The 27,903-nt window shown below is 41.0% G+C and overlaps 1 protein-coding gene across 2 annotated transcripts in view; it reads right to left on the bottom strand.

Moving 5' to 3' along the window:
• Positions 1-27,903, bottom strand: part of NIM1K (NIM1 serine/threonine protein kinase) — a 91,137-nt gene that overhangs the window by 17,487 nt on the left and 45,747 nt on the right. For both annotated transcript variants that reach the window (XM_023216559.2, XM_023216558.1), the window contains exon 2: positions 22,235-23,233. In XM_023216559.2, coding sequence (XP_023072327.1) covers positions 22,235-22,526 — 292 coding nt within the window. In that variant the 5' untranslated portion in view covers positions 22,527-23,233. The remainder of the gene's footprint in view (positions 1-22,234; positions 23,234-27,903) is intronic.

Below are 27,903 nucleotides of genomic sequence, written 5' to 3'. Positions count from 1 at the left end.
GTCAAGGAAAGAAATTTAAAGGTTTGGTAGATACAGGAGTGGACATTTCAATCATTTCTCTACAGCACTGACCATCCACGTGGCCAATTCAACCCACTCAATTTAACATAGTTGGAGTTGGTATAGCTGCTGAAGTATATCAAAGTAGTTATATTTTGCACTGTGAGGGACCCGACAGACAACCTGGGACTATTCAACCAATTATAACTTCTGTACCTATAAATGTATGGGGAAGAGATTTATTACAACAATGGGGAGCACAAGTTCTAATTCCAGAACAATTATACAGCCCTCAGTCAACATACAATGCATGAAATGGGGTATGTCCCTGGTATGGGACTAGAAAAAAATTTGCAAGGTTTGGAAGAACTGCTTCAAGTGGAAAAACAAAGTTCCCACCCAAGATTAGGAAATAATTTTTGATGGTGGTCATTGTTAAGCCTCCAGAACCTATACCTTTAAAACAGTTAACAGATAAGCCAATTCGGATAGAACAATGGCTGCTAAGTAAAGAAAAACTGGAGGCTTTAGAGAAATTAGTTGCTAAACAATTAGAAAATGGGCACATAGCTCCTACACTTTCCCCTTGGAATTCTTCAGTTTTCGTAATTAAAAAAAAAATCAGGTAAATGGAGAATGTTAACTGACTTAAGAGCCATCAATTCATTAAACAACCTGTGGGAGCATTACAGCCAGGATTGCCTTCTCCTGCTATAATTCACAAAATTGGCTTTTAATAGTCATAGATTTAAAAGACTGTTTCTTTACTATCCCTTTAACTGAGCAAGACTGTGAACAGTTTGCATTTACAATCCCTGCATAAACAACATGCAGCCTGCTAAGCATTATCATTGGAAAGTGTTGCCACAGGGCATGTTAAAGAGTCCAACTATTTGCCAGACGTATGTGGGGCAAGCAATTGAACCTACTCACAAAAAATGTTCACAGTGCTACATTATTCACTATACGGATGATATATTTTGTGCTGCCCCCACTCGAGAAATATTACTCCAATGTTATGATCACTTGCAATATTCAATTTCTTGCACTGGTTTAATTATAACTCCTGACAAAATTCAGACTACTACTCCTTACTCCTACTTGGGGACCTTAGCAAATGACACTACCATTGTGCCACAGAAAATAACCATACGTAGGGATAAATTAAAAACATTAAATGATTTTCAAAAATTACTAGGGGATATTAATTGGATATGACCTGCTCTAGGCATTACTACCTATGCCATGAGTAACCTGTTTTCTATCCTTAGAGGAAATCCTAGTCTAGCCCTCGGCAATTAACAAAAGAGGTGGAGGCAGAATTACAACTGATTGAGAAGCAAGTCCGTAAAGCTCAGATAAACAGAATAGATCTAGAGAAGACTCTAGATTTGCTAATTTTTTCAACTCAGCGTTCACCTACTGGTGTTATTGCTGAAGAACAGGACATAGTAGAGTGGCTTTTTCTTCCACATACTACACAGACTTTAACTCCTTATTTAGATCAAATCACTACTATGATAGGGATTGGGAGAACTCAGATTGTTAAATAATATGGATATGATCCTGGAAAAATTATTGTCCCTCTCACGAAGGCACAAATACAGCAAGCTTTTATAAATAGTCTTACTTGCCAAACCCATGTAACTGACTTTGTGGGTATTCTCGATAATCATTTTCCTAAAATGAAGCTATTTCTATTTTTGAAATTAACTAATTAGATTCTCCCTAAATTAACTAAATTTAAACCAATTGAAGGTGCTAAGAATATTTTTACAGATGGGTCTAGTAATGGTAAACCTTCTTATTCTGGCTCAAAAAATAAAGTTTTTCAGATGTCCTATACTTCAGCTCAAAAAGCAGAGCTTGTAGCTGTAATTGAGGTATTGACTGCTTTTGATATGCCTATTAATGTGATTTCTGATTCTTCATATGTGGTTCACTCTACACAGTTAACTGAAAATTCTGGGTTATGATTTCATATAGATAAACAACTGATGACTTTATTTACCCAATTGCAAACAGCAGTTAGGAGTAGAATGCATCCTTTTTACATCACTCACATTAGAGTTCATACACCTCTTCCAGGACCTTTGACTGAAGGGAATCAAATGGCTGATGGCCTAGTTGCTAATGCAATATCTAATGCTAGACACTTTCACAATTTAACCCATGTTACTGCCTCTGGTCTCAAAAACAGATACAGCATTACCTGGAAAGAAGCTAAAGCTATTATCCAGTGATGCCCAACTTGCCAAATGGTACATTCCTCATCTTTTACAGGAGGAGTTAATCCTCAAGGACTGGAACCTAACTCTAATTGGCCAATGGATGTCACACATGTTCCCTTGTTTGGGAAACTAGCTTATGTACATGTATCTGTGGACACTTTTCTCATTTTGTCTGGGCTACATGCCAAACAGGAGAGTCTTCTGCCTGTGTTAAACGTCACCTTTTGCAGTGTGTTGCGGTGATGGGCATTCCAGCTTCTATTAAAACAGATAATGCCCCAGGCTATACTAGCCACGCTCTAGCTACATTTTTCTCTATGTGGAATGTTAAACACATTACTGGTATCCTATACAACTCTCAAGAACAAGCCATAGTGGAAAGAATGAATCTCTCCCTAAAGCAGCAGTTGCAAAAGTAGAAAGGGAGAGATAGAGAATATGGAACCCCACAAATGCAACTGAACCCAGCATTATTAACATTAAATTTTTTGAGCCTGCCCAAAGGCCAGATGTTATTAGCAGCTGAAGAACATCTACAGAAACCAGGTGCAAAGACAGAAACAGAACAACTGATTTGGTGGAGAGATCTGATAACAAAAAGTTGGGAAATAGGTAAAATAATCACTTTGGGTAGAGGTTATGCTTGTGTTTCTCCAGGCCAAAATCAACAGCCAATTTGGATATCTGAAAGACATCTGAAAACTTATCATGAGCCAGAGGCTGAGGAAGAGACTCCAGGAGGATCCCAAGGACCCCCCAGGTGCAGCCATGTCAAGGCTGATGCTTAAGGACCCTAACTGTCACGAGCAACACCTGTTGAACACAGCCACCCACCTGGGGGCAGATCAAGAAGCTGTCACAGATGGCAGAAGAAAACCTGAGGAAAGTGAGACAACCAGTCACAATGAATAATTTAATGGTAGCTATGATAGCGGTTATCACCACTGCCATGAGTATTTGTTCAATAAGGGCTGGTAATAATGCCTGGATGCAATCACTCCATGACACAGTTACACATGCTTTCTGACCTCAGTATTTACCATAATAAATCTGTTCCTATAATTGAGGCATACCGCCCTCAAAAACCTATTTGTAAACAAGATTGGACCCAGTTAGAAAACATGAGCATACTTGTTTAGGAAGATTGCCTTGCAGAACAGGCAGAGGTGCTGCACAACGATTCCTATGGAATCATTATTAATTGGTACCCTAAGGGGATGTTTAGCTTGAATTGCACCTCTCAGTCTGTGTGCCACAGTCACACTATATTCAGATGAGCTGAACAAAATGGTCAGATGGTAGAAATGATAAGAAGTACGGCAAAAGTTCCTATTATCTGGAACTATGGTGGTATAGTGACACCTCAACCTCAAATAATATGGCCTGCTCTAGGAGCTTAACATAAGGATTTGTGGAAACTATTAAATACTCTTAATAAGATCAAAATTTGGGAAAAAATAAAAAACATCTAGAAGGACACTCTACAAACTTGTTTTTGGATATAGCAAAATTAAAAGAACAAATATTTAAAGCCTCTGAGGCACACCTGACCCTAATGCCAGGAACTGGAGTGCTTAAAGGAGCTGCAGACAAATTAGCAGCTAGTAACCCATTAAAATGGATAAAAACACTTGGAAGCTCTGTGATTTCAATGACTGTGCTTTTAATCTAAGTTGTTTGTCTTTGTATAGTCTGCAGATGTGGATCCCAACTCCTGCGAGAAGTAGCTCACCGTGACAAAGTTGCCCTTCGTTTTATCTCTTTGCAAATCAGAGAAGAGGGACATGTTGGGAGCAAGCCCCCCAAAATCTAGCCATAAACTGGCCCCAAAACTGGCCATAAACAAAATCTCTGCAGCACTGTAACATGTTCATAATAGCCCTAATGCCCAAGCTGGAAGGTTGTGGGTTTACGGGAATAAGGGCAAGGAACACCCCACCCGCCCAGGGCATAAAACTGCTTAAAGGCATTCTTAAGCCACAAACAATAGCATGAGTGAACTGTGTCTTAAGGGCGTGATCCTGCTGCAGTTGACTAGCCCAACCTATTCCTTTAATTTGACCCATCCCTTCATTTCCCATAAAGGATACTTTTAGCTAATTTAATATCTCACAATGCTAATGACTGGTTTACTGTTAATAAATATGTGTGTAAAACAATGCTAATGACTGGTTTGCTGTTAATAAATATGTGGGTAAAACTCTGTTCGGGGCTCTCAACTCTGAAGGCTGTGAGACCCCTGATTTCCCATGTCATACCTCTATATTTCTGTTTGTGTGTCTTTAATTCCTCTAGCACCACTGGGTTAGTGTCTCCCCAACTGAGCTGGTCTCGGCAACCCAGAATTTCATATCCAGCCAAAGTAAGCTTCATAAGTGATGGAGAAATAAAATCCTTTACAAACAAACAAATGTTAAGAGATTTTGTCACCACCAGGCCTGCCTTAGAAGAGCTCCTGAAGGAAGCACTAAACATGGAAAGGAACAACCGGTACCAGTCACTGCAAAAACATACCAAATTGTAAAGGCCATCGATGCTAGGAAGAAACCACATCAACTAATGAGCGAAATAACCAGCTAACATCATAATGACAGGATCAAATTCACACATAACAATATTAACATTAAATGGAAATGGGCCAAATGTTCCAATTAAAAGACATAGACTGGCAAATTGGATAAAGCGTCAAGATCCATCAGTGTGCTGTATTCAGGAGAACCATCTCATGTGCAGAGACACATATAGGCTCAAAATAAAGGGATGGAGGAAGATCTACCAAGCACATGGAAAAAAAAAAAAAAAAAAGCAGGGGTTGCAATCCTAGTCTCTGATAAAACAGACTTTAAACCAACAAAGATCAAAAGAGACAAAGAAAGGAGTTACATAATGGTAAAGGGATCAATTCAACAAGAAGAGCTAACTATCCTAAATATATATGCACCCAATACAGGAGCACCCAGATTCATAAAGCAAGTCCTTAGAGACCTACAAAGAGACTTAGACTCCCACACAATAATAATAATGGGAGACTTCAACACTCCACTGTCAACATTAGACAGATCAATGAGACAGAAAGCTAACAAGGATATTCAGGGATTGAACTCAGCTCTGCATCAAGCAGACCTAATAGACATGTACAGAACTCTCCACCCCAAATCAACAGAATATACATTCTTCTCAGCACCACATCGCACTTATTATAAAATTGACCACACAGTTGGAAGTAAAGCACTCCTCAGCAAATGTAAAAGAACAGAAATTATAACAAACTGTCTCTCAGACCACAGTGCAATCAAATTAGAACTCAGGATTAAGAAACTCACTCAAAACTGCTCAACTACATGGAAACTGAACCCTGAATGACTACTGGGTACATAATGAAATGAAGGCAGAAATAAAGATGTTCTTTGAAACCAATGAGAACAAAGACACAACATACCAGAATCTCTGGGACACATTTAAAGCAGTGTGTAGAGGGAAATTTATAGCACTAAATGCCCACAAGAGAAAGCAGGAAAGATCTAAAATCGACACCCTAACATCACAATTAAAAGAACTAGAGAAGCAAAAGCAAACACATTCAAAAGTGAGCAGAAGGCAAGAAATAACTAAGATCAGAGCAGAAGTGAAGGAGATAGAGATGCAAAAAAAAAAAAAAAAAACTTTAAAAATCAAAAATCAATGAATCCAGGAGCTGGTTTTTTGAAAAGATCAACAAAATTGATAGATTGCTAGCAAGACAAATAATAAAAGAGAGAAGAATCAAATACATGCAATAAAAAATGATAAATGGGATCTCACCACCGATCCCTCAGAAACAGAAACCACCATCAGAGAATACTATAAACACCTCTATGCAAATAAACTAGAAAATCTAGAAGAAATTGATACATTTCTGGACACATACCCCCTCCCAAGACTAAATCAGGAAGAAGTTGAATCCCTGAATAGACCAGTAACAGCCTCTGAAATTGAGGCAATAATTAATTGCCTAACAACCAAAAAAAGTCCAGGACCAGACAGATTCACAGCCAAATTCTACCAGAGGTACAAAGAGGAGCTAGTACCATTCCTTCTGAAACTATTCCAATCAATAGAAAAAGACAAAAACTCCCTAACTCATTTTATGAGGCCAACATCATCCTGATACCAAAGCCTGGCAGAGACACAACAAAGAAAGAAAATTTTAGACCAATCTCCCTGATGAACATCGATGCAAAAAATCCTCAGTAAAATACTGTCAAACTGAATCCAGCAGCACATCAAAAAGCTTATCCACGACAATTAAGTTGGCTTCATCCCGGGGATGCAAGGCTGGTTCAACATACAAAAATCAATAAATGTAATCCAACATATAAATGGAACCAAAGACAAAAACCACATGATTATCTCAATAGACGCAGAAAAGGCCTTCGACAAAATTCAACAGCCTTCATCCTAAAAACTCTCAATAAACCAGGTATTGATGGGACGTATCTCAAAATGCTAAGAGCTACTTATAACAAACCCACAGCCAATATCATACTGAATGGGCAAAAACTGGAAGAGCTCCCTTTGAAAACTGGCACAAGACAGGGATGTCCTCTCTCACCACTCCTATTCAACATAGTGTTGGAAGTTCTGGCCAGGGCAATCAGGCAATGGAAGGAAATAAAGAGTATTCAATTAGGAAAAGAGGAAGTCAAATTGTCCCTGTTTGCAGATGACATGATTGTATATTTAGAAAACCCCATTGTCTCGGCCCAAAATCTCCTTAAGTTGATAAGCAACTTCAGCAAAGTTGTCTTATGTATACAACATCAATATGCAAAAATGATGTTGTCTCAGGATACAACATCAATATGCAAGCATCACAAGCATTCCTATACATCAATAACAGATAAACAGAGAGCCAAAACATGAGTGAACTCCCATTCACAATTGCTTCAACGAGAATAAAATACTTAGGAATCCAACATACAAGGAATGTGAAGGACCTCTTCAAGGAGAACTACAAACCACTGCTCAATGAAATAAAAGAGGACATAAACAAATGGAAGAACATTCCATGCTCATGGATAGGAAGAATCAATATCTGGAAAATGGCCATACTGCTCAAGGTAATTTATAGATTCAATGCCATCCCCATTAAGCTACCGATGACTTTCTTCACAGAATTGGAAAAAACTACTTTAAACTTCATATGGAACCAAAAGAGAGCCTGCATTGCCAAGACAATTCTAAGCAAAAAGAACAAAGCTGGAGGCATCTTGCTACCTGACTTCAAACTATACTACAACACTACAGTGACCAAAACAGCATGGTACTGGTACCAAAACAGAGATATAGACCAATGGAAGAGAACAGAGCCCTCAGAAATAATATCACACATCTACAATGATCTGATCTTTGACAAACCTGACAAAAACAAGAAATGGGGAAAGGATTCCCTGTTTAATAAATGGTACTGGGAAAACTGCTAGCCATAAGTAGAAAGCTGAAACTGGATCCTTTCCTTACACCTTATACACAAATTAATTCAAGATGGATCAAAGACTTAAATGTTAGACCTAAAACCATAAAAACCCGAGAAGAAAACCTAGGCAATACCATTCAGGACATAGGCATGGGCAAGGACTTCATGTCTAAAACACCAAAAGCAATGGCAACAAAAGCCAAAATTGACAAATGGGATCTAATTAAAGAGCTTCTGCACAGCAAAAGAAGCTACCATCAGAGTGAACAGGCAACCTACAGAATGGGAGAAAATTTTTGCAATCTACTCATCTGACAAAGGGCTAATATCCAGAATCTACAAAGAAGTTAAACAAAGTTACAAGAAAAAAAAAAAAAAAACCCCATTAAAAAGTAGGCAAAGCATATGAACAGACACTTCTCAAAAGAAGACATTTATGCAACCAACAGACACATGAAAAAATGCTCATCATCACTGGCCATCAGAGAAATGGAAATGAAAACCACAATGAGATACCATCTCACACCAGTTAGAATGGCGATTATTCTAACTGTCAGGAAACAACAGGTGCTGGAGAAGATGTGGAGAAATAGGAACACTTTTACACTGTTGGTGGGACCGTAAACTAGTTCAACCATTGTGGAAGACAGTGTGGCGATTTCTCAAGGGTCTAGAACTAGAAATACCATTTGACTCAACCATCCCATTACTAGGCATATACCCAAAGGATTATAAATCATGCTGCTATAAAGACACATGCACACGTATGTTTATTGTGGCACTATTCAAAATAGCAGAGTCAGAGCCAACCCAAATGTCCATCAATGATAGACTGGATTAAGAAAATGTGGCACATATGCACCATGGAATACTATGCAGTCATAGAAAAGGATGAGTTCATGTCCTTTGTAGGGACATGGATGAAGCTGGAAACCATCATTCTGAGCAAACTATCGCAAGGACAGAAAACCAAACACCACATGTTCTCACTCATAGGTGGGAATTGAACAATGAGAACACTTGGACACAGGGTGGGGAACATCACACACTGGGGCCTGTCATGGGGTGGGAGAAAGGGGGAGGGATAGCATTAGGAGATATACCTAATGTAAATGACGAGTTAATGGGTGCAGCACACCAACATGGCACATGTATACATATGTAACAAACCTGCACATTGTGCACGTGTACCCCAGAACTTAAAGTAAAATAATAAAAAAACTGTAAAAATATATATATATGTATTCGTCAATAAATATGATAAATCACATAAACAGAATTAAAAACAAAACCATATGATCATCTTAATAGATGCAGAAAAAGCATTCAGTAAAATCCAGTATTGCTCTATGACAAAACAATGTCATGACAAAACCCAGCATTGCTTTATGACAAAAACAATGACAACAAACTAGGCATAGAAGGAACATAACTCAAAATAACAAAAGCCATATATCACAAACCCAAAGCCAACATCATACTGAATGGGGAAACGTTGAAAGCATTCCTCCTGAGAACTGGAACAGGACAAGAATGCCCACTTTTATCACTTCTATTAAATATAGTACTGAAAGTCCTAGCCAGAGCAATCAGGCAAGGGAAAGAAATAAAGGACATCTAAATTGGAAAAGGGAAAAGTCAAACCACATCTGTTTGCTGATGATAGGATCCTATATCTAGAAAACCCTAAAGATTCCTTCAAAAGACTCATAGATTTTCCTCTTTTTTAAAAACTAACAACCAACTGATCTTCAACAAAGCATACAAAAACATAAATTGGGAAAAGGACACCCTATTTAATAAATATTGCTGGGAAAACTGGATAGCCACATGTAGGAGAATAAAACTGGATCCCTCTCACCTTATACAAAAATCAACTCAATATGGATTAAAGACTTAAATCTAAGACCTGAAACCACAAACATTACAAAAAAAAAAAAAAAAAAAAAAAAAAAACAGGAAAAACTCTTCTGGACATTGACTTAGATAAAGAATTTATGACTAAAATCCCAAAAGCAAATGCAACAAAAACAAAAATAAATGGGACCTCATTAAACTGAAAAGCTTCTGCACAACAGAAAAACTAATCATCAAAGCAAACAGACAACTCACAGAATGGGAGAAAATATTTGCAAACTATGTATCTGACAAAGAGCCAATATCCAGAATTTACAAGGAACTCAAACAAATTAGCAAACAAACAAACAAAAAGGATCTCATCAAAAAGTGGGCTAATCATATGAACAAATATTTCTCAAGAGAAGACACACAAATGGTCAACAAACGTGGAAAAACACTCAACATCACTAATCATCACAAAAATCCAAATTAAAACTACAGTGAGATACCACCTTACCCCAGCCAGAATGGTCATTATTGAAAAGTCAAAAAACACTAGATGTTGGCATGAATGTGGTGAAAAGGGAACATTTATACGCTGCTGGTGGGAATGTAAATTAGTACAGCCTCTATGGAAAACCGAATGGAGATTTCTAAATCTAAAATCTAAAAGTAAATTAAAATCTAAATCTAAAAGTAGATCTACCATTTGATCCAACAATCCCCTACCGGGTATCTCCCCAAAGGAAAAGAAGTCATTATATCAAAAAACACCTGTGTTTATTGCAGCATAATTCACAATTGCAAAGATCTGGAACCAACCTAAATGCCAACCAACCAATGAGTAGGTAAAGAAGACCTGGTATATATACCATAGAATACCACTCAGCCATGAAAAAGAATGAAATAATGTATTTTGCAGCAACTTGGATGGAGCTGGAGACCATTATTCCAAGTGAAGTAACTCAGGAATGGAAAATCAAATACTGTGTGTTCTTACTTAGAAAGGAGAGTTAAGCTATGTGTATGAAAAGGCATGGGCTTTGGAAACTTAGAAGGAGTAGGGTAGGAGGGGGTGAGGGATTAAAAACTATGTATTGGGTACAATGTACACTACTCAGGTGACAGGTACACTAAAATCTCAGATTTCACCAGTATATAGTTCATCCTTGTAAACAAAAACCACTTGTACCCCAAAACTCATTGAAAAAAATTTATAAGTAAAAATTCCCCAATAAAAATGCATACAAGCCAGGCTCAGTGGCTCACACCTGTAATGCCAGCACTCTGGGAGGCTGAGGCAAGAGGATCACTCAAGCCCAGGAGTTTGAGACCAGTCTGGGCAACATAGCAGGACCCCACATCTACAAAACATTTAAAAAATTAGCCAGGCATAATGGCATGCCCCTGTGGTTCCAGCTACTCCAGAGGCTGAGGTGGGAGGATCACTTGAATACAGAAAGTCAAGGTTGCAGTGAGCTGTGATTGTGCCACACATTCCAGCCTGGGTAACAAAGCAACATCCTGCCTCAAAAAAAAAAAAAAGTTTACCAAAAGACTTGTACTAGAATGTTCACATCAACATTATTCATAATAGCCCCAAACTGGAAATTAGTCACATCATCAACAGTTGAATGGATAAATAAATTGTGGTACATTCATACAATGAATGCCAATGTATATATGGCAACGGGCATGAAACATCTAAACTACATAAAATGGTATGGATGGTAGTCACAAACTTAAAATTGGACAATTGAAGTAAGAAAAAGAATACATATTGGATGATTCCATTATGTAAAGTTTAAAACAGTCAAAAGCAATCTGTATTAGAAGTCAGAATAGTGGTTACACATGAGGAATAGAATGGAGAATGACGAGCAGGTGGGGGCAGCGCTCTGAGTACCAGAAGTGTTCTCTGTCTTGATGTTGGTGGTGCTTCCATGGGTAATGAATATTACCTATGGATACTTATGAAATGAATACTTATGATTTTTATACTTTTTTGGTATTGATATATGCTAAACATAAAAAGGTTATATGTGTGTGGGTTTTTTGGTTTGTGTTTTGGTTTTAAAGCCAGGGTCTTGCTATATTGTCCAAGCTAGATTTGAACTCCTAGGCTCAAGCAATCCTCCCAACACAGCTGCGGACTATAGGCACGTGCCACCATGCCAGGCTCAAAAAAAAAAAAAAGTTATAAAAAAATCACAAAAAAGCCTCTCTTGACTCCACTTCCCCCTCTAGCATTAGACCTCTTTCTCTCATTCTCTTTATAGTAAAATCCCTTTAAAGGGTTGGTCAAGGCCAGGCGCAGTGTCTCACACCTGTAATTCCAGCACTTGGGGGAGGCCAAGGCGGGTCAGGAGATCAAGACCACCCTTGCTAACATGGTGAAACCCTGTCTCTGCTAAAAATACAAAAAATTAGCTGGGCGTGGTGGCACACACCTGTAGTCCCAGCTACTCAGGAGGCTAAGGCAGGAGAATCACTTGAACCCAGGAGGCGGAGCTTGCAGTGAGCCGAGATCACACCACTGCAGTCCATCCAACTCTGGACAACAGAGCGAGACTCCGTCTCAAAAAAAAAAAAAAAAAAAAAAGAGTTGGTCACTTTACTGTCTCCAATTCTCCCCTCATTATCTTCTCTTGAACCCAAGAGATAACACTACTAAAAATGCCCTCCTCAGGGTCACCAATGACCTCCAAATTGATAAAATCAGTGAGCAGTTCTCAGGCTTCAATCTTCCTCTTAAAATTACCTTTTTCACTTGGTTTCTAGGACAACCCACACTTCTGGCTTTTCTCCTACTTCTCGCCACTTCATTTAAGACTCCTTAGCTGTGTCCTTTTCATCTCCCTAGCCTCCTTTTCATCTCCCTAGCCTCCTTTTCATCTCCCTAGCCTCCTTTTCAATATTGGATACCTGAAGACTTCTTCTCTACAATCACCTCCTTGGTGATTCCATACGCATAAATACCCTGCCCACTTGGGTGTTGTCTTAGTTTGGGTTCGGCCAGAGCCAGACTCTGAGGCAGAGGTTCAAGTGCAAGCAGTTTATGAGGGAGGTGATCCTAGAAAACCCTAGTAGAAGAATGGGGAAGTGAGACAAGAAAGGCAGCCCACAGAGGGTGTTATTAAACAAGTGTCCAGTGAATTCTGCTAAGAGTTATGCCTTAATTTCATTGTTAGGAGAGTGAGAGAACTGGAGTATTTTTACATTAACTCCTACCAGTCAGTGGTTGCTGGCCACTCCACCAGGAAGTGCATTGTGTACTTCTGGGCTACCATACATGCAGGGTAGGCTCCAGTGGCTAGAGAAAGCCCAGAGGCAGAGAGACAGAGAGACTAGCAGTTGAAGGTCAGTCTTGCAAGCACTGAAATAGTAAGGCCAAAGGGGATACGGAGGCACTCACAATGTCTGCTCTGTAGTGTCATAAATGTGTAATAGGCATGTCAAACATAACATGCTCAAGACTGAGCTCTTGATTTCTCCTGACCCAAACCTGTTTCTCCTACAATCTTCCCCATTGCAGTCAATGTAAACTGTTCTTGTGTTTACCTAACCTTTTGAGTATTTGACTATTCTCTTTTATATTCCACTTTCAATGTGTTAGCAAGTCTTGCTATCTTTAACCTTTTAAATACCGCCAAGCTCCAGCCACTTCTCAGCATTCCACTGCTACCTTCCTAGTTCAAACCATCTTTATCTCTTGCCTGGATTAATACAATAGGCTTCTAACTGATCTCTCCTTTTCTGCCTTCTGTGTCTATTTTCAACAAAGCTGCCAGAGTGATCCTGTTAAAGCATAAGCCAAATCATGTTACTCCCTGGTTCCCTCTGATGGCTCCTGTGAAATCCCAGGAAATCCCTGGTTCCCTTTGTGAAATCCCTGGTTCCCTCTGATGGCTCCTGCGAAATTCCAGGAAAAGCCAAACTCCTTACTTTGACAAACTTGGTCCTCCACAATCTGTTCCCTGTTACTCTCTGCTCGTTCCCCTCAGCTATTTCAAGAGTACTGCAGGCATCTCCCATCTGGGCACTCTTACGCCTGCTGTGCCTTCTGCTTGATGGAGTTCCCCTATGCATAGCCATTTCCCTAATTTCTTTCAGTTTAAATATCACCTCTCAGTAAGGCTATCCTGGCCAACTTATCTAAAAACTGTCGTCCTCAATGCTTTCTATCTCCCCTCCTGCTCTTTCTTTTTCTTTTCTTTTCTTTTTTTTTTTTTGAGATGGAATCTGGCTTTGTCACCAGGCTGGAGTGCACTTGCACGATCTTGGCTCACTGCAACCTCCCCCTACTAGGTTCAAGCGATTCTCCTGCCTCAGCCTCCCAAGTAGCTGAGACTAAAGGTGCACACCACCATGCCCAGCTAATTTTTGTATTTTTAGCAGAATCGTGGTTTCACCATGTTGGCCAGGGTGGTCTCCATCTCTTGATCTCGTGATCCGCCTGCCTTGGCCTCCCAAAGTGCTGGGATTACAGGCGTGAGCGACCACGCCTGGCCCTCTTTTCTTTCTTATCACTTATCACTACATAATACAATAAATATTTTACACATTTATTTTTGTCTGCCTTCTCTCTCACTAGAGTTAAGTTCCATAAGGACAGAAATTGCTGTCTATTTTGTTCACTGCTGTATCACCAGTCCCTAGAATAGTGGCTGTTGCATAGTAGGTGCTCAACAAGTATTTGTTGAATGAATAATCTCACTGAAGAACCCAGAGTATTATCATCATAGTGTGCACTCGATTTGCACCTGGCTTTTCACTTACTCTCATGTCCTGCCCATCTTCCATGTTACCACAGAGTCTTCATAATCATGATTTCTCATGGCTATGGAATCTTCTGTCCAGTGTATATGCTTTACTTGACCATTCCTATATCATTGGATCCCATAAGGTATTACTAGTTCTCAACACTATAAACAACACAACAATGAACATTTTTTTGGTTACAGTATTTCCAATATATGATTTATTTTTAGGGTGAATTCCCAAAATCACTAACCATTTTTAAAGTAAGAAAATACAATTTCAAATTGCTATTGCTATTTTAATGAATGTATTCAAGAGGGGAGAATCACTTTTTTAAAACCAGTGAGCAGCCAGGTGCAGTGGTGCATAGCTCTGTCCCCCATGCTACTTAGGAAACTGAGGCAGGAGGATTGCTTGAGCCCAGAAGTTCTTGAGCAGCCTGGACAACCATAGTTGAGACTCCATCTCTAGAAAAAGCATAACAAGACAAAACCATTCAGCTATCTTTATGCAGCTCTGCTACAGACTGAGTTCGTGCTCCAGCCCTGTCCTCCAGGGAGATCATAGCGTACAGCACCTACCAGAAGGTGCTGCTGTGCATTGCTCCCTCGAATATTTCTTCCTCCACCACTCCTGGCTTTTCATGAGAAGTTATACTAACTTAATCACCAAATATTTGTCGAGGGTTTATTATTTATAACACACATGGAGGAACTTTAAGGATCAATGTGATAAAACGTCTGACACCAAGGAGCTTGTAACTAGGACTCCCAAGATTTTCACTACATCCCAGAGTTTGTTAAGCCGCAAATCTTTACGTATCATACTTTCTCTTGGGATCCAATAAAGCTGCTAGACCCATTCATTTCATGAATTCCATACACCTCCAAGTCAGTGCTTCCAAATATTTACTCTCAAATCCACTTCTCCTGTAATTATTTACTGGTAAGGCATTAAAACTGGAAACTGGGAGTCATCATCAATTCTTCCTCTCCCATGTCCGTCCTGCTCTCACCCATGCCATTGATCACAAGGTTTTCCAATATCCTAAGACATTTTTCAAATGCATCCCCTCCTCTCCATTCTCACTGCCACTTCTCCTTAGTAGAGATGAACATCATCATCCATCTGGACCATTTGACTAACATTTTTTTCTGACTTCCTTGACTCTCCTTACTCTCCAATTCACATTCCGCACTGAAATAAAATCATGAATCACTTGCATTAATGGCTTGCTTAAAGCTCCCCAACGACTGGGTGCAGTGGCTCACGCCTGTAATCCCAGCACTTTGGGAGACTGGTGGGCAGATCATGAGGTCAGGAGTTCAAGGCCAGCCTCATCAACATGGTGAAACCTCATCTCTACTAAAGATACAAAAAAAAAATTTGCCAACTGTGGTGGCGTGTGCCTGTAATCTCAGCTACTCGGGAGACTGAGGCAGGAGAATCGCTTGAACCTGGGAGGCGGAGGTTGCAATGAACCGAGATCATGCCATTGCACTCCAGCCTGGGTGACAGGACAAGACTCCATCTCAAATAAAAAAAAAAAAAAGAAAAAAAAAGCTCTTCAATAGCTTTCCAATACCTAAATGACAAAATCCAGATATCCAAGAAGATTTTCCATGATCAAGCCCCAACCACCTTATCTCTTTCCCATGACTCTGTGGGTGCACCTCATGCTCTAGCTTTGCTGAATTACTTTTAAATCTCCAAATACTCCCCACACTGCTTCATACTTCTATGTACTTTACACCCTATCTCTCTTTCTGGAGTTCTCACTCCCCCTTCTCCTGTGAAATTGCTCCTCAGACCTCGAGACCCATCGCAAGCCTTTCCCGCTCAATAGACCCTTCCTGGATTCACTGGGCACAAGTAAAGCACATTCTTGCTGCCTTACTGTGGACAGCACTTATCAGTTGTTTCCTGTCTGCCTCCATTAAACTATATATACACATAAACATATATATACACACATAAATATATATTTATATATAAAGGAATGAAGGCCAGTCATGGTGTCTCACACCTGTAATCCCAGTGCTTTGGGAGGCTGAGGTGGGTGAGTCACTTGAGCCCGGGAGTCCAAGACAGCAGTAAGCTTTGATCGCATCACTGCACTCCAGCTTGGGCAATGAAGCAAAACTCTTCCTCAAAAGACAAAAAAAAAAGGAAGGAAGGAATGAATTAATAGATAAATAGATAAGTAAAGTGGGAGGAAGAAAGGGTCCTAGAAACATGAGACTAGAGTAACAGAAGGAAGAAGTCGGAAGGGCAGCAACAGAAAAAAAACACCCACATCCACTGCCACTTCTTTTGTTTGTAACAACAGATGGGACATAAAATATTCAGAAGCCAAGTGCATCATCTCTTACGAGAAATTTCTAATCAACCTAAAAGGGGGCTCATGATGACTTTCAACCTTCCCTATCAGCTTGGAGAGCACAAGGGAATTCCAAACTGTGAGCTATAAAAATAAACCCCGGCCAGCAGGGACCCATATTGGAGCCTCCTTTGTAGAGATCCAGAGTACTTGGTGATTTGTGTTTCTTTATTTTTTTTTTTTTAACTTTTTAGACTACTGTCCTGGGAGCTGCTCCTGGCGTTGAAACTCTCTGCTTTCCTGGGAATCTCCTCTATTATCTTATTCAAACTGTCCTTATATTCCTAGAAAAGCTGATGACAATTCTGGGCAAGTTGGTTTAGTGAGGGGGCCATATATGTACAAACCGCTATCTATTTTCCTGCCCTTTTTGCACACACTGTCCCAGAACCAGCGGGTGAGACTGTCTCTTTGAAAACAGAGCTACTCTGTAGCAGGTTAGGTATAAGGAGGGCATGTCAGTGAGGCCACACAAGGCACCCACCCACACCTACACAGCAGGAAAATGCCATGCTCTCTGAAACTCATGGGGACAAGTATGAAGTTAATTTTGTAATACAACAGACAAGAAGTCTTTGGAACCCAAGAAGTCAGTATATAAACACCAATTATTATTCCACCTTTTTTTTTCTGCCCTTTCACATACTATCCTGTCTACAGAATTGGACACTGTCTTGCTCCCGGCTTGTAGAAACTTCTCGGCTTAGCTAGCTAATGTCTCTATGGTAGATATGTCTGTCAATTTTCTCCCTTCTCAGAGACACTTCTTTGGACCTTTGGCTCTGCTGAGACAGTAGTGGCCCACGTGACTCAAAGGGCTACAGCTCACCGACATGGGCATGCCCTTCTTGACTCAAAGGTAGCTCCTTGTCAACTGGCTAGTAAGCAAGTATATTCTTTCTCTTTAAAATTTGAACTGAAACAGAATGAAACACATGGGATGGAGATGGTCAATAACGCTGAGAGTTTATGTAGCTGTGGGACTGCCAACAACCATTTTTGGCCATGTATACCTTCCGATAATTAAGTGTGGAAAACCATTTTGCAGAAAGAGGTACAAGGATGGAACAAATTCATCAAGAAAAGTAGAAATGAGAAAGCACACAGCCTCAGAGAAAGTGAAGATCGAAAGAATATCATCTTAAGACCCAGCCCTACTTCCCTGCTGTGGGTACATAGAATTCCCCTGTACTCAATACACCTCCTTCCATGTGAGTTCCTGTGAACAGGTTCTAAACCTTGGGACAGCCTCTTCTGAGTCTCCATTTCCTCATTTGTAAAACATGGGAGAACTAGATGATGTCAGTGCTTCCCAAAGTGGAACCTTTAAGACTCACGAGACTGAAATGATTTTAGGGCATGGAAACAGCCTTAAATAGCACTGAATCACAGCATTAAAACAGGACTCCCATTTCAGCTCTCCTCTAATTCTCCTAATTAAGGCAAAGAGAAAGTCTGAGATTGATTGTTAGCATGTTTTAAAAATTACTTTGTTACTTGGTAATTTTCCTTTAATATTTTTTAATTTGTTTGCATTATATTTATTTTTACCATCACCGTCTATTAATAGTAAGTGATACTGGTTTTTTGTTATTGTAATAACATTAAATAACCTTTGAAATAAGTTTAACTAAAAAGTAAAGTTATGGGCCGGGCGCGGTGGCTCAAGCCTGTAATCCCAGCACTTTGGGAGGCCGAGACGGGCGGATCACGAGGTCAGGAGATCGAGACCATCCTGGCTAACACGGTGAAACCCCGTCTCTACTAAAAATACAAAAACTAGCCGGGCGAGGTGGCGGGCGCCTGTAGTCCCAGCTACTCCGGAGGCTGAGGCAGGAGAATGGCATAAACCCGGGAGGCAGAGCTTGCAGTGAGCTGAGATCCGGCCACTGCACTCCAGTCCGGGCGACAGAGCGAGACTCCGCCTCAAAAAAAAAAAAAAAAAAAAAAAGTAAAGTTATAGCAATGACAGCTACCATTTTGAGTGGTGTATATGTGGTATATATGTCATGTACTTCACATATATTATTTCCAATTTCCCCAACAATTCTAAAAATCATTATCTCTATTTTACAGCTGAGGCAACTGAGGACCAAAGAGATTAATATGCCTAAAGTCAGAAGCCTATAAGTTACTGAATGAGTATTCCAGATAAATTTGTCTGGTCCCCAAGTCCACGCTTTTCCTGCTGTCCCATCCTGCTTCCTTTCTATTGGAATCTAACATCTGAACCCACACTTGAATGAAACTGCTCAAAGTTGGCCTTATGCAGTAGCCTTTGCTCAGACTGTAGCTCTGTGACCCTTCTGCAGCATTGGACACTTTTTTCTAAATTACTCTCCTTGTTTGGCTTTATCCAACTTCTCTTGTAACCTTCCAAATCACATCTTCTGTCTCGATTTTTGGCCTTTCATCGCCCTATGTGTTTTATCTTTTGTCTTTCATGCTGGCTCTAGACTACTGAAAAGCAACATTAGTCCGTATGAGACAGCTTGCAGTGAGCCGAGATCTCGCCACTGCACTCCAGCCTGGGCAACAGAGCGAGACTCTGTCTCAAATAAATAAATAAATAAATAAATAATAAAAAATTAGCCGGGCAAGGTGGCGCATGTCTGTAATCCCAGCTACTCAGGATGAGGCAGGAGAATCACTTGAACCTGGGAAGTGGAGGTTATGGTAAGCTCAGGCACTCCAGCCTGAGCAAGCCTCAGTCTCAAAAATAATTAATTAAATAATTAATTTAAAAAAAAAAGACTGAGTAAGTGGGAACTGCTTCTGCCTGACTGCCTTTACCTGGGACATTGGTCTTTTTTGGCCTTCAGACTCAAGCTGAACGTGACTCTTCCTGGGTCTTGAGTCTGTTGGTTTTCAGACTGGAACTTACACCTCTGGCTCTCCTGCACCTCCAGCTTGCTGACTGTGGATCTTGGGGGCAGTCTCCATAATTGTGTGAGCCAGTTCCTTGTAAATGTCTCTCTCTCTCAATCTCTCTCTCTCTCTTAATCTCTCTCTCTCTCTCTCTCTCTCTCTCCCCCCTCTCTCTTTTCTGTTGGTACTGTTTCTCTGGAAAACACTGACTAACACACCAATCCTCCAGATTCTTCTCTTTGGTGTGGCCAGCTCCTTCCTCTTTTCTATTTTGACTGACATTCACCTAGCTCAGGATATTCTTCCCTGTGGCTGGACCATCACCATAGATTCCTGATAGCTCCCTGTCTCCTGCATCTCTTGTTTTTCAGCTTTCATTCTCATCACTATATGGTTAACCTTCCAAAAGCCCAATTCTAATCACAAAAATTTTAAAGTCTTCATTGTAAGAAAAACAATCCAAAATCCTTGGATAATGTTCAAAGTCCCCTATGATTCAGCCACAGCTAAGTTTTCCAGCCCTTTACCCCACTTCCCCTACTGTTACGGTAACTGTACTATATATGTCATTTCCCTACATTAATGCATTTTTTCACATTCTTCTCTAGCTAACCCCTAACCCTCCTCTGTCCTATAGTCACTGCCTATCCAAAATCTTATCCTTCATTGAGGTGTATCTCAAATTTGATCTTCACTTAAAGCCTTTCACCGTATTCCTAAGGTGGAAGAGTCCCTCTCCTTCCTTTAAGTTCATAGCTTTTCTCTTCTGTTTTTCAAATTCTGGTTTGTATTATACTTATTTGTACACCTCTTCTTTTCCCTTATCCTGGAGGATGAAGGCTGTATCTATTTCATCTTGATATCCCCCAAGGCCTAATATAGTGCTTCTATTGTTCACCTAAATGAATAATAAATGAATATTCTCTCAAGTGAAATGAAATTTGAAAGTTAAACATGGCATGGAAACCTGACACAATACCTCATAATGATTTTAAAATACAAATAATACTTGGATTATCCATTTGTGGCAACTACCAAAAAAGTACTATTTTAAAAGTTGTCTGCAGTATGTGCAAGTTGCTGTAGGCAAGTATTTCTTAGTGCTACATGTTAGTTAGAATCACTGGAGAGTTTTCAAATACTAACCATGCCCAGTCCCACTCCAGACCAATCACATCAGAAGCTCTGAGGGTGGGTTCTGGGCACTAATTCTCTTTTAAACCTTCCCAGGTAATTCTAACGTGCAGTCAGTTGAAAACTATGGCTGTAGGGCATGGCAGCTGCATCGATCTCAGTTTGTGTATTGGGCTGGGCAGGAATGAACTTCTGATAAAGATACTTTAGTTGATCTTCGGTTGCACAAAGGCAAGGCAAAGCTTATTAAGCAACTGCAAAATGATGCCACTAACTAACATTTGTTGAGCACTTATTAATCTTTATGATACCCTATGAAGTAAGCACTGTTATTGGCTGCATTTTATAAGTGAAGTATCTAAGGCTCAGACAAGTACTGTAATTTACTCGGATGAGTAAGTAGAATAGGCAAGATGTGAAGATATGAACCCAGATACACAGGCTTCAGAACAAGGGTATAGAAGATATGAAACTCCAGTGACTTGGGAGTGTGTGGGTCAGTTGCCGGGGGGAGGTACATGTATGCACACATGTGTGTGGAGCTTTTTCTATAAAGGCCAACCAAAGGGATTGGAGGGGCATGGGATTGGGGGTTGGAGAAGAAAAGGAAGCAAAAGACAACTTTAATATAAGAAAAGAGAGGCTTTGGAGACATGGTGGCTGACTGAGTCCAAGCAGAGAAAATGTCAATCAGGGACTCTTGGGAGACGGTAGAATCCATGGGTTTTAGGACTCAGTAAATTATGCCAAGTCATAAAGTGTTCTTTTTCTGTCTTGTAAGTCCCTTATGATAATCCCCAGACTTCTGCTAAGTTGGGGAAGTGCCCACAGTGGGGTCGGAGGAGCAGAGGGGTGCTGGGCTCTCCATATGGTTTCTCCCTGAGGCCAAAGTGCTGGGCACTGCTAGTCCAGAATCTCAGAGTGTCCGGTAGCCAAGGAAATGTGGAGTGAGGAGCCAAACAATGAGAGCTAGGACAGGGTGGACTGAACAGAAAAGGTCCTGAGATCAAATCCTTTTTTCTCAAATATGACAGAAGTAGCAGCCTCTGAATGGAAGGGAAACTGGAGCCCGCTCTCCAGAGACAGTGCCCATCCAGAGGGTCTCCTGTGCTGCACTGTGCCATTGTCACTGAGACACAAATATAAATGGGAACTATAAATATGGGCTTGGGAGATGAGGTGGCTTGTTTCCAAGTCATACTCCACTCCACTTCTCGAAGGCCTCACCAGAGAGGAGAGATTCTTCTCATGTTTGAGTGGGTTTATCTGCATGGTATGGTGGAAGGGTGTTTGGAGTCAAAAATCTCTACAATTGAACTGAAGATACATTTACCTTCTTTGGATCTCAGTTTCTCTATCTGCAAAATGGAAAAAAAATATTGACCTCACATGTTTACTGTGAAAATTAACTGAGAAGACCACAGAAGGCGGCTGGCACAGGATGTGAGCCTTGCAGGGGATCTGCTGAGGTCACTTTACTTGCTTCCTTAGCCCTGGCCACCTAACCCTGTGCCTACACTAGGCCCCAATACTGCCAGGGATGACCCTTGGGAAGTTGGATCCTACCTTTGGTTAGGGAGTGAATCCCGAGCTTCACTTGGGAGAAGTTGCCACTTCCGATTTCCCCTCGAATTCGGTAGAAGCCTATCCGTTTCCCCAGAGTGATCTCCCTCACCACCTTCTCATCTTGGGACATGTCCTGTGTCAGTTTCTCGAAGGGCGTCAGCTGGCGGGGCTGTCCTTCCTCGCCCTCCTTGCTGCTCTCGGTCTGACAGCCACTTTCTACACTGTCGCGCCGATCCCACCGGGCATAGTGGGGGTTCACCAGGCCGCCTCCATTTGTATACACTGCAGTCATCGTCCACGGGGGCTCACGTCTCCATCTCAGCAACGAGCCACCAATCAAGGGCAGGTTGTGCAGGAGCAGAAGAGGCTCAGAAGGTGGGAGATGCCAACTGAGGACAGCAGGTGCCCAGGGTTCAAGAGAGTTTTCCTGAGAGCTGAGCAGCCTCCCTCTTGGGTTTAGTGAGAGGAGGGCAGTGAACGTGGTAGGTGAGTCTGTCCAGCCCAGTCAGGAGCTGCTCGCCTCACTCAAGACATTTCCCACCTTCCCTTACATTGAACTTGCAAGCTCTAGCTGTACAATTAGGCACACGTTACATACCCACTGCCTTGATGGGACTCCAGGAACTTTCTGGCCAGACGTGGAGTCTGATGGTTTGTGGTAGGTGGCTGTGTCCCAGGACAAAGGCTTCTGTTTGCTATTCCCCTTGATGGCCAGAGAATCTTGCACTCTGGTGTGTAAATGCCCCTGGGAGGACCTCAAGACCCTGCTGCGGGAGCTCATCTCTGACTTTCATTTCGTGCTTCTCTTGCTGTCAAGCCACAGGGCCCTGGAGACCTAATAATCTGGACCCCAGGAAAGAAGAAACTTGCAAATAAGCCTTCTGGTCACACAGGCAGCCAGAGAAGGATTTAATCCCTGCAATGTCACTTTAGCTGGCCTTTACTTAGATGAGCCTTCCTCTAAGCCGTGAGCTGTCTCGAAAATTTGGCTGGTTCAACCTAAGAATAAAGAGTAAGAAAATTATTAGCCTATGCTAATGTACTGTACAGGATTTATAATGAATGTGAAACTGCTTTGTAAGCATTGATCTAAAAGTACTCCACAAATTTAAGTTATGACTCATATCAGTAGTAGATGCTTGATTACACGTGATCTAGTAAGAATAAAAGAGTATATACACACACCTCTCAACCTACATTTTAGAAAAGCCCCTAGGGTCTGTACATATTTCCAGCAAAACCATTTTTCTATTTCTTAAAGTTTAAGAAAATATGCATATTGCCTTGTGTTGCTTCAAAACCAAATTTTAAAAGTAATATGATAGCAATGATGACAAAGATTCTGGATTACTATTGGTTTTCAAAATTTCTCATATGTATTCAAATAGTAATATTTTATCTCCTTTACTACTTTCTGTTCTTGTACAACCTGTCCTATACTAGTTGCTTCCATTCTTTCTTTCTATGTCATTCTATGATAAAGGCTGATTTTTCCTCCATTTACTTTTTGAATTTTTCTGAGCAGGTGTCAGTGTCTAGGCCCAGCACCTTATTTTGAAGATGTGGAAAAGGAGGGTTTACAGCATTGCTGGTGATAAGAAATGCTGCCCAGCTACGATGTCTTCCGGATTTTTTTTCTGCACTCTCCAGCAGGAAATACTCTCTTCCTCTCCGAATTCCCACAGCACTTCGTGCATTTTCCAAATGTCCCATCTCAATGAAGGTGGGAACTGGTTTTGACTCATATGTATGTCTTGCTCTCCTCCTCTCTCCTTCAAAATGGAGTATAAGTTCTTACATATAAAAGTGTTTACTAAGAAAATGCATGTTAAACTTGATTTTTGAAGTTGAGCATTCCAAACCAAAAATTTGACTGTAAACGTGAGAGACTGCCTTGGATGTATGGATTTCCAACTCTGCTCAATAATATCACATTATTACAATTAAGCATAAATAAGGCTTCCTAACTTTATACTTAAGGTTAAGTATGGGGTTGCCAAATAAACATAAATAACGGAAGTAAAGGGGAGGTTGATGCCCGGTACTGCTCCTATTTCTGGATAGGGAGAAAGGAATCTGGAAGAAGGATGAAGAACATAGGCTTAAAAGGGACCAGGTATCAGTATCAGTAACTAAGCACATCTCTAGGTGAGAGACTGATTAGGATGTTTTTTAAAGACATTTTTAAGATACAGGTCCCCTTAGCAGGGTGTGGTGGTATACCCCTTAGCAGGGTGTGTGCCTGTAGTCTCAGCTACATCTACAGACTGAGGTGGGAGGATGGCTTGAGCCCAGGAAGTAGAGGTTGCAGTGAGCTGACATCAAGCCACTGTACTCCAGCCTGGACGACAAAGCCGGACCCTGTCTCAAACAAAACAAAACAAAACAAAAAAGGTAAAGGTTCTTAATTAGAGTGAAGAAAATCTAAGTCACTGATTCTTCTTTCTTTTCTTTACCGACATCTACCTCCCAAAGTGTGGGGATTACAGGTGTGAACCACTGTACTCAGCCCAAATCACTGATTCTTAATCATCCTGAAGTCACAGACTCCTTTGAGATGCTAACAAAACCTATGACTCTATCCCCAGGGGAAAAAAATAATCCTCACCCATACAATTTGCATCCGATTTTAAGATGACATTCTGAAACCCATCAGGTTAAGAATCTCTGTGAAGGCCAAGTGGCACTAGGTCTTCCCAGATTCCTGGCAGAAGAACGCCATGCAGCTTATGACAGACTAGAATGAAGTAGTAATTCTGCAAGAAACTTTAGCTTAACATAAGGCAAAAGAAAATATGGATTTTCCATAGAATGCAGTACTTGATCACTTTGTGTTCTAACAGACTCTGTGAGGAACTTACTGGCTTTGTGTCCTCATTACCGTGCTGTGCTTGTCACCAATGTACTTGGACCACAACTACAAAAGCACCAGGAGGGCGCCGGGTACAGTGGCTCACACCTGTAATCCCAACACTTTGGGAGGCCGATGTGGGTGGATCATCTGAGGTCAGGAGTTTTGAGACCAGCCTGGCCAACACGGAGAAACCCTATCTGTACTAAAAATACAAAAATTATCCGGGCATGGTGGCACACACCTGTAATCCCAGCTACTCGGGAGGCTGAGGCAGGAGAATTGCTGGAACCCGGGAGGCAGAAGTTGCAGTGAGCTGACATTGTGCCATTGCACTCCAGTCTGGGCAACAAGAATGAAACACTGTCTCAAAAAAAAAAAAAAAAAAAAAAAGGCACCACGTGAGCAGGAAACTGTGCTTTACTCTTCCCTCTGTCTTTGGGAGTTCTGCACAGTAGCTGATAAAAGTTTGTTGAAGAAGGAATGAACTAATTTACCAACTAACCCACCATTACACTTTGGTATGAGTTTGTAGAGGCAAATATTTTTATTTTTTAACTACTAACACTATCCCAGAATTTAATCATCTCAGACAGCTTATTTCAGTCCCCATTTCTAAGATTTGGGCTACCCTTTACTAGTTATTAGAATTCCTAGCCCCATCTTCTTGTAGAGGTAAAAGCTTAGTCCAAAGTCCATCATCCCCCTGAGAATTGTGAGACAACTGCTTAGAAATGCAAGTCTCCCCCATCCCTGCCCAGGCCTCCTGCCTCCCTCTGCACCTGCTCCCCTCCATCTCCTGCCCAGCTGTTGGTTCAGGGCTTTTTCTCTGCTTTCCTGTTCCCCAACTTTCCTGATTTGGGCTCTATATCCTGAGCTCTATTCAGGCCCTGGGATTTACAGTAGAGTTTGAGACTTCAGGTGCCTCCCAGGAATTCCTCTCCCTCCCTTCCCAATTCAACAGAGAGGGAGGGCTCAGATACAATTGCCAAATATTATCAGTCTCTGTCTTGAATTACATACCCTACACCTACAAATGAAACTTCTTGCAAAACGGTCTTGAACCAATTGTCTTGCCTTAGTGGTCAAGGAGACAGTTAATCTTCCATTTAGATCAGATAAAGTGTTTTTGTTACACTTTTACAGATGTTGCTGTGGTTTGCATTGAGGATGAATTGCAACTTGGGACAGCTAGCAAACCAATTGGGGGAAAAGCCAAATGCCTATCTCACTCCTACTTCAAAATAAGTTCCAAATAAATCATCTAAGTAAATGTAAAATACACAAAAAACTGAAATACTAGAAAAAAATCAGAATATTTTTTATGATCTCAACGAAGGCCGCAAAAGAAAACATTGAATTTGACTACATAAAGCTGTAATTTTCTGTTTGCCCAAAAGTATCATAAACAAACAGGCAAAAATTAAATGATAACCTTATAGGGAAAACTTTTCAACAAATATAATAAACAAAAAATTAACAATTTTCTAAATAAAGAATTTTACAAATTGATTTTTAAAATACCAATATCCAGCCAGGCACGGTGGCTCACACCTGTAATCCCAGCACTTTGGGAGGCTGAGGTGGGGGATCACGAGGTCAAGAGATCGAGACCACCCTGGCCAACATGGTGAAACCTCGTATCTACTAAAAATACAAAATATTATATTTTGGGCGCAGTGGTGGACATCTGTAGTCCCAGCTACTCAGGAGGCTGAGGAAGGAGAATCACTTGAACGCAGGAGGCGGAGGTTGTAGTGAGCCAAGATTGAGCCATTGTACTCTAGCCTGGGCAACAAGAGTGAAATTCCATCTCAAAAAAAAAAAAAAAAAAAAAAAAGCCAAGCACAGTGGCTCACGCCTGTAATCCCAACACTTTGGGAGACCGAGGCAGACGGATCATGAGGTCAGGAGTTCGAGACCAGCTTGGCCAACACAGCGAAACTCCGACTCTACTAAAAATACAAAAAAATTAGCCCGGCATGGTGGCGGGCACCTGTAATTCCATCTACTCAGAAGGCTGAGGCAGGAGAATCGCTTGAACCCGGGAAGTGGAGGTTGTAGTGAGCCAAGATTGTGCCATTGCACTCCAACCTGGGCAACAAGAGTGAAACTCCAACTTAAAAAAATAAATAAATAAAAATAAGACATGAGATAGCAGCAGAGAAATGTCAGTATGTTTTGGGGGAGATGGAGAGATGGAAAGAAAATTAGTGATAAGCAATTTGGCAAAGACAAGGAAGAAAACTGCAACCTAAATTCATACATAAAGGCATACATACCATTGAGATTCACCTTTCTGAGTGCTCAAAAAGCCTTCAAACTATAGGAGACCAAGTACCTCAAAGGTTAGAGAAATAAAGCAGGATCGAAATCATGGAAATTGTTTGAAGGTAGAGCGGTGAGACCGTCCCCCTTACCCCCACCAGCCTTTCCCTCCTCAAAGATAGGTTGTTACTTTCTCTACCCCACCCCAGCTCAGGAACACAAGGCACAGGTCAGACGATTAGGCAAAAGTCTGTGTTGTAGAATCCCTCATTCTCTTCTCCTTGCACTCTCGGTTTGCAGAATGGAGGAAAACAAGCATAAAAACCTCGAGGCTGGCTACTCCTCTTTTTGATAGACTAACTCAAGAGAAAAGACTTTCTGAAACCTACGTTTGAAAGTTCTCCATCAAAAAAGCCACACAGCCATCTACAGCACAATTCTCCACCCAGGTGCCGGTTTCACGCACACGCAGGGAGCTTCCAACCAAGTTTCAGTGCCTTCTGCTTAGAATGAATGACTGAATAAATGTTCAGTCAAGAGGCATGAGACA

This window comes from Piliocolobus tephrosceles, chromosome 4 (assembly GCF_002776525.5).
Source record: "Piliocolobus tephrosceles isolate RC106 chromosome 4, ASM277652v3, whole genome shotgun sequence".
NCBI classification, from domain to species: Eukaryota; Metazoa; Chordata; class Mammalia; order Primates; family Cercopithecidae; genus Piliocolobus; species Piliocolobus tephrosceles.
This window is presented reverse-complemented; position numbering and strand designations above follow the sequence as displayed.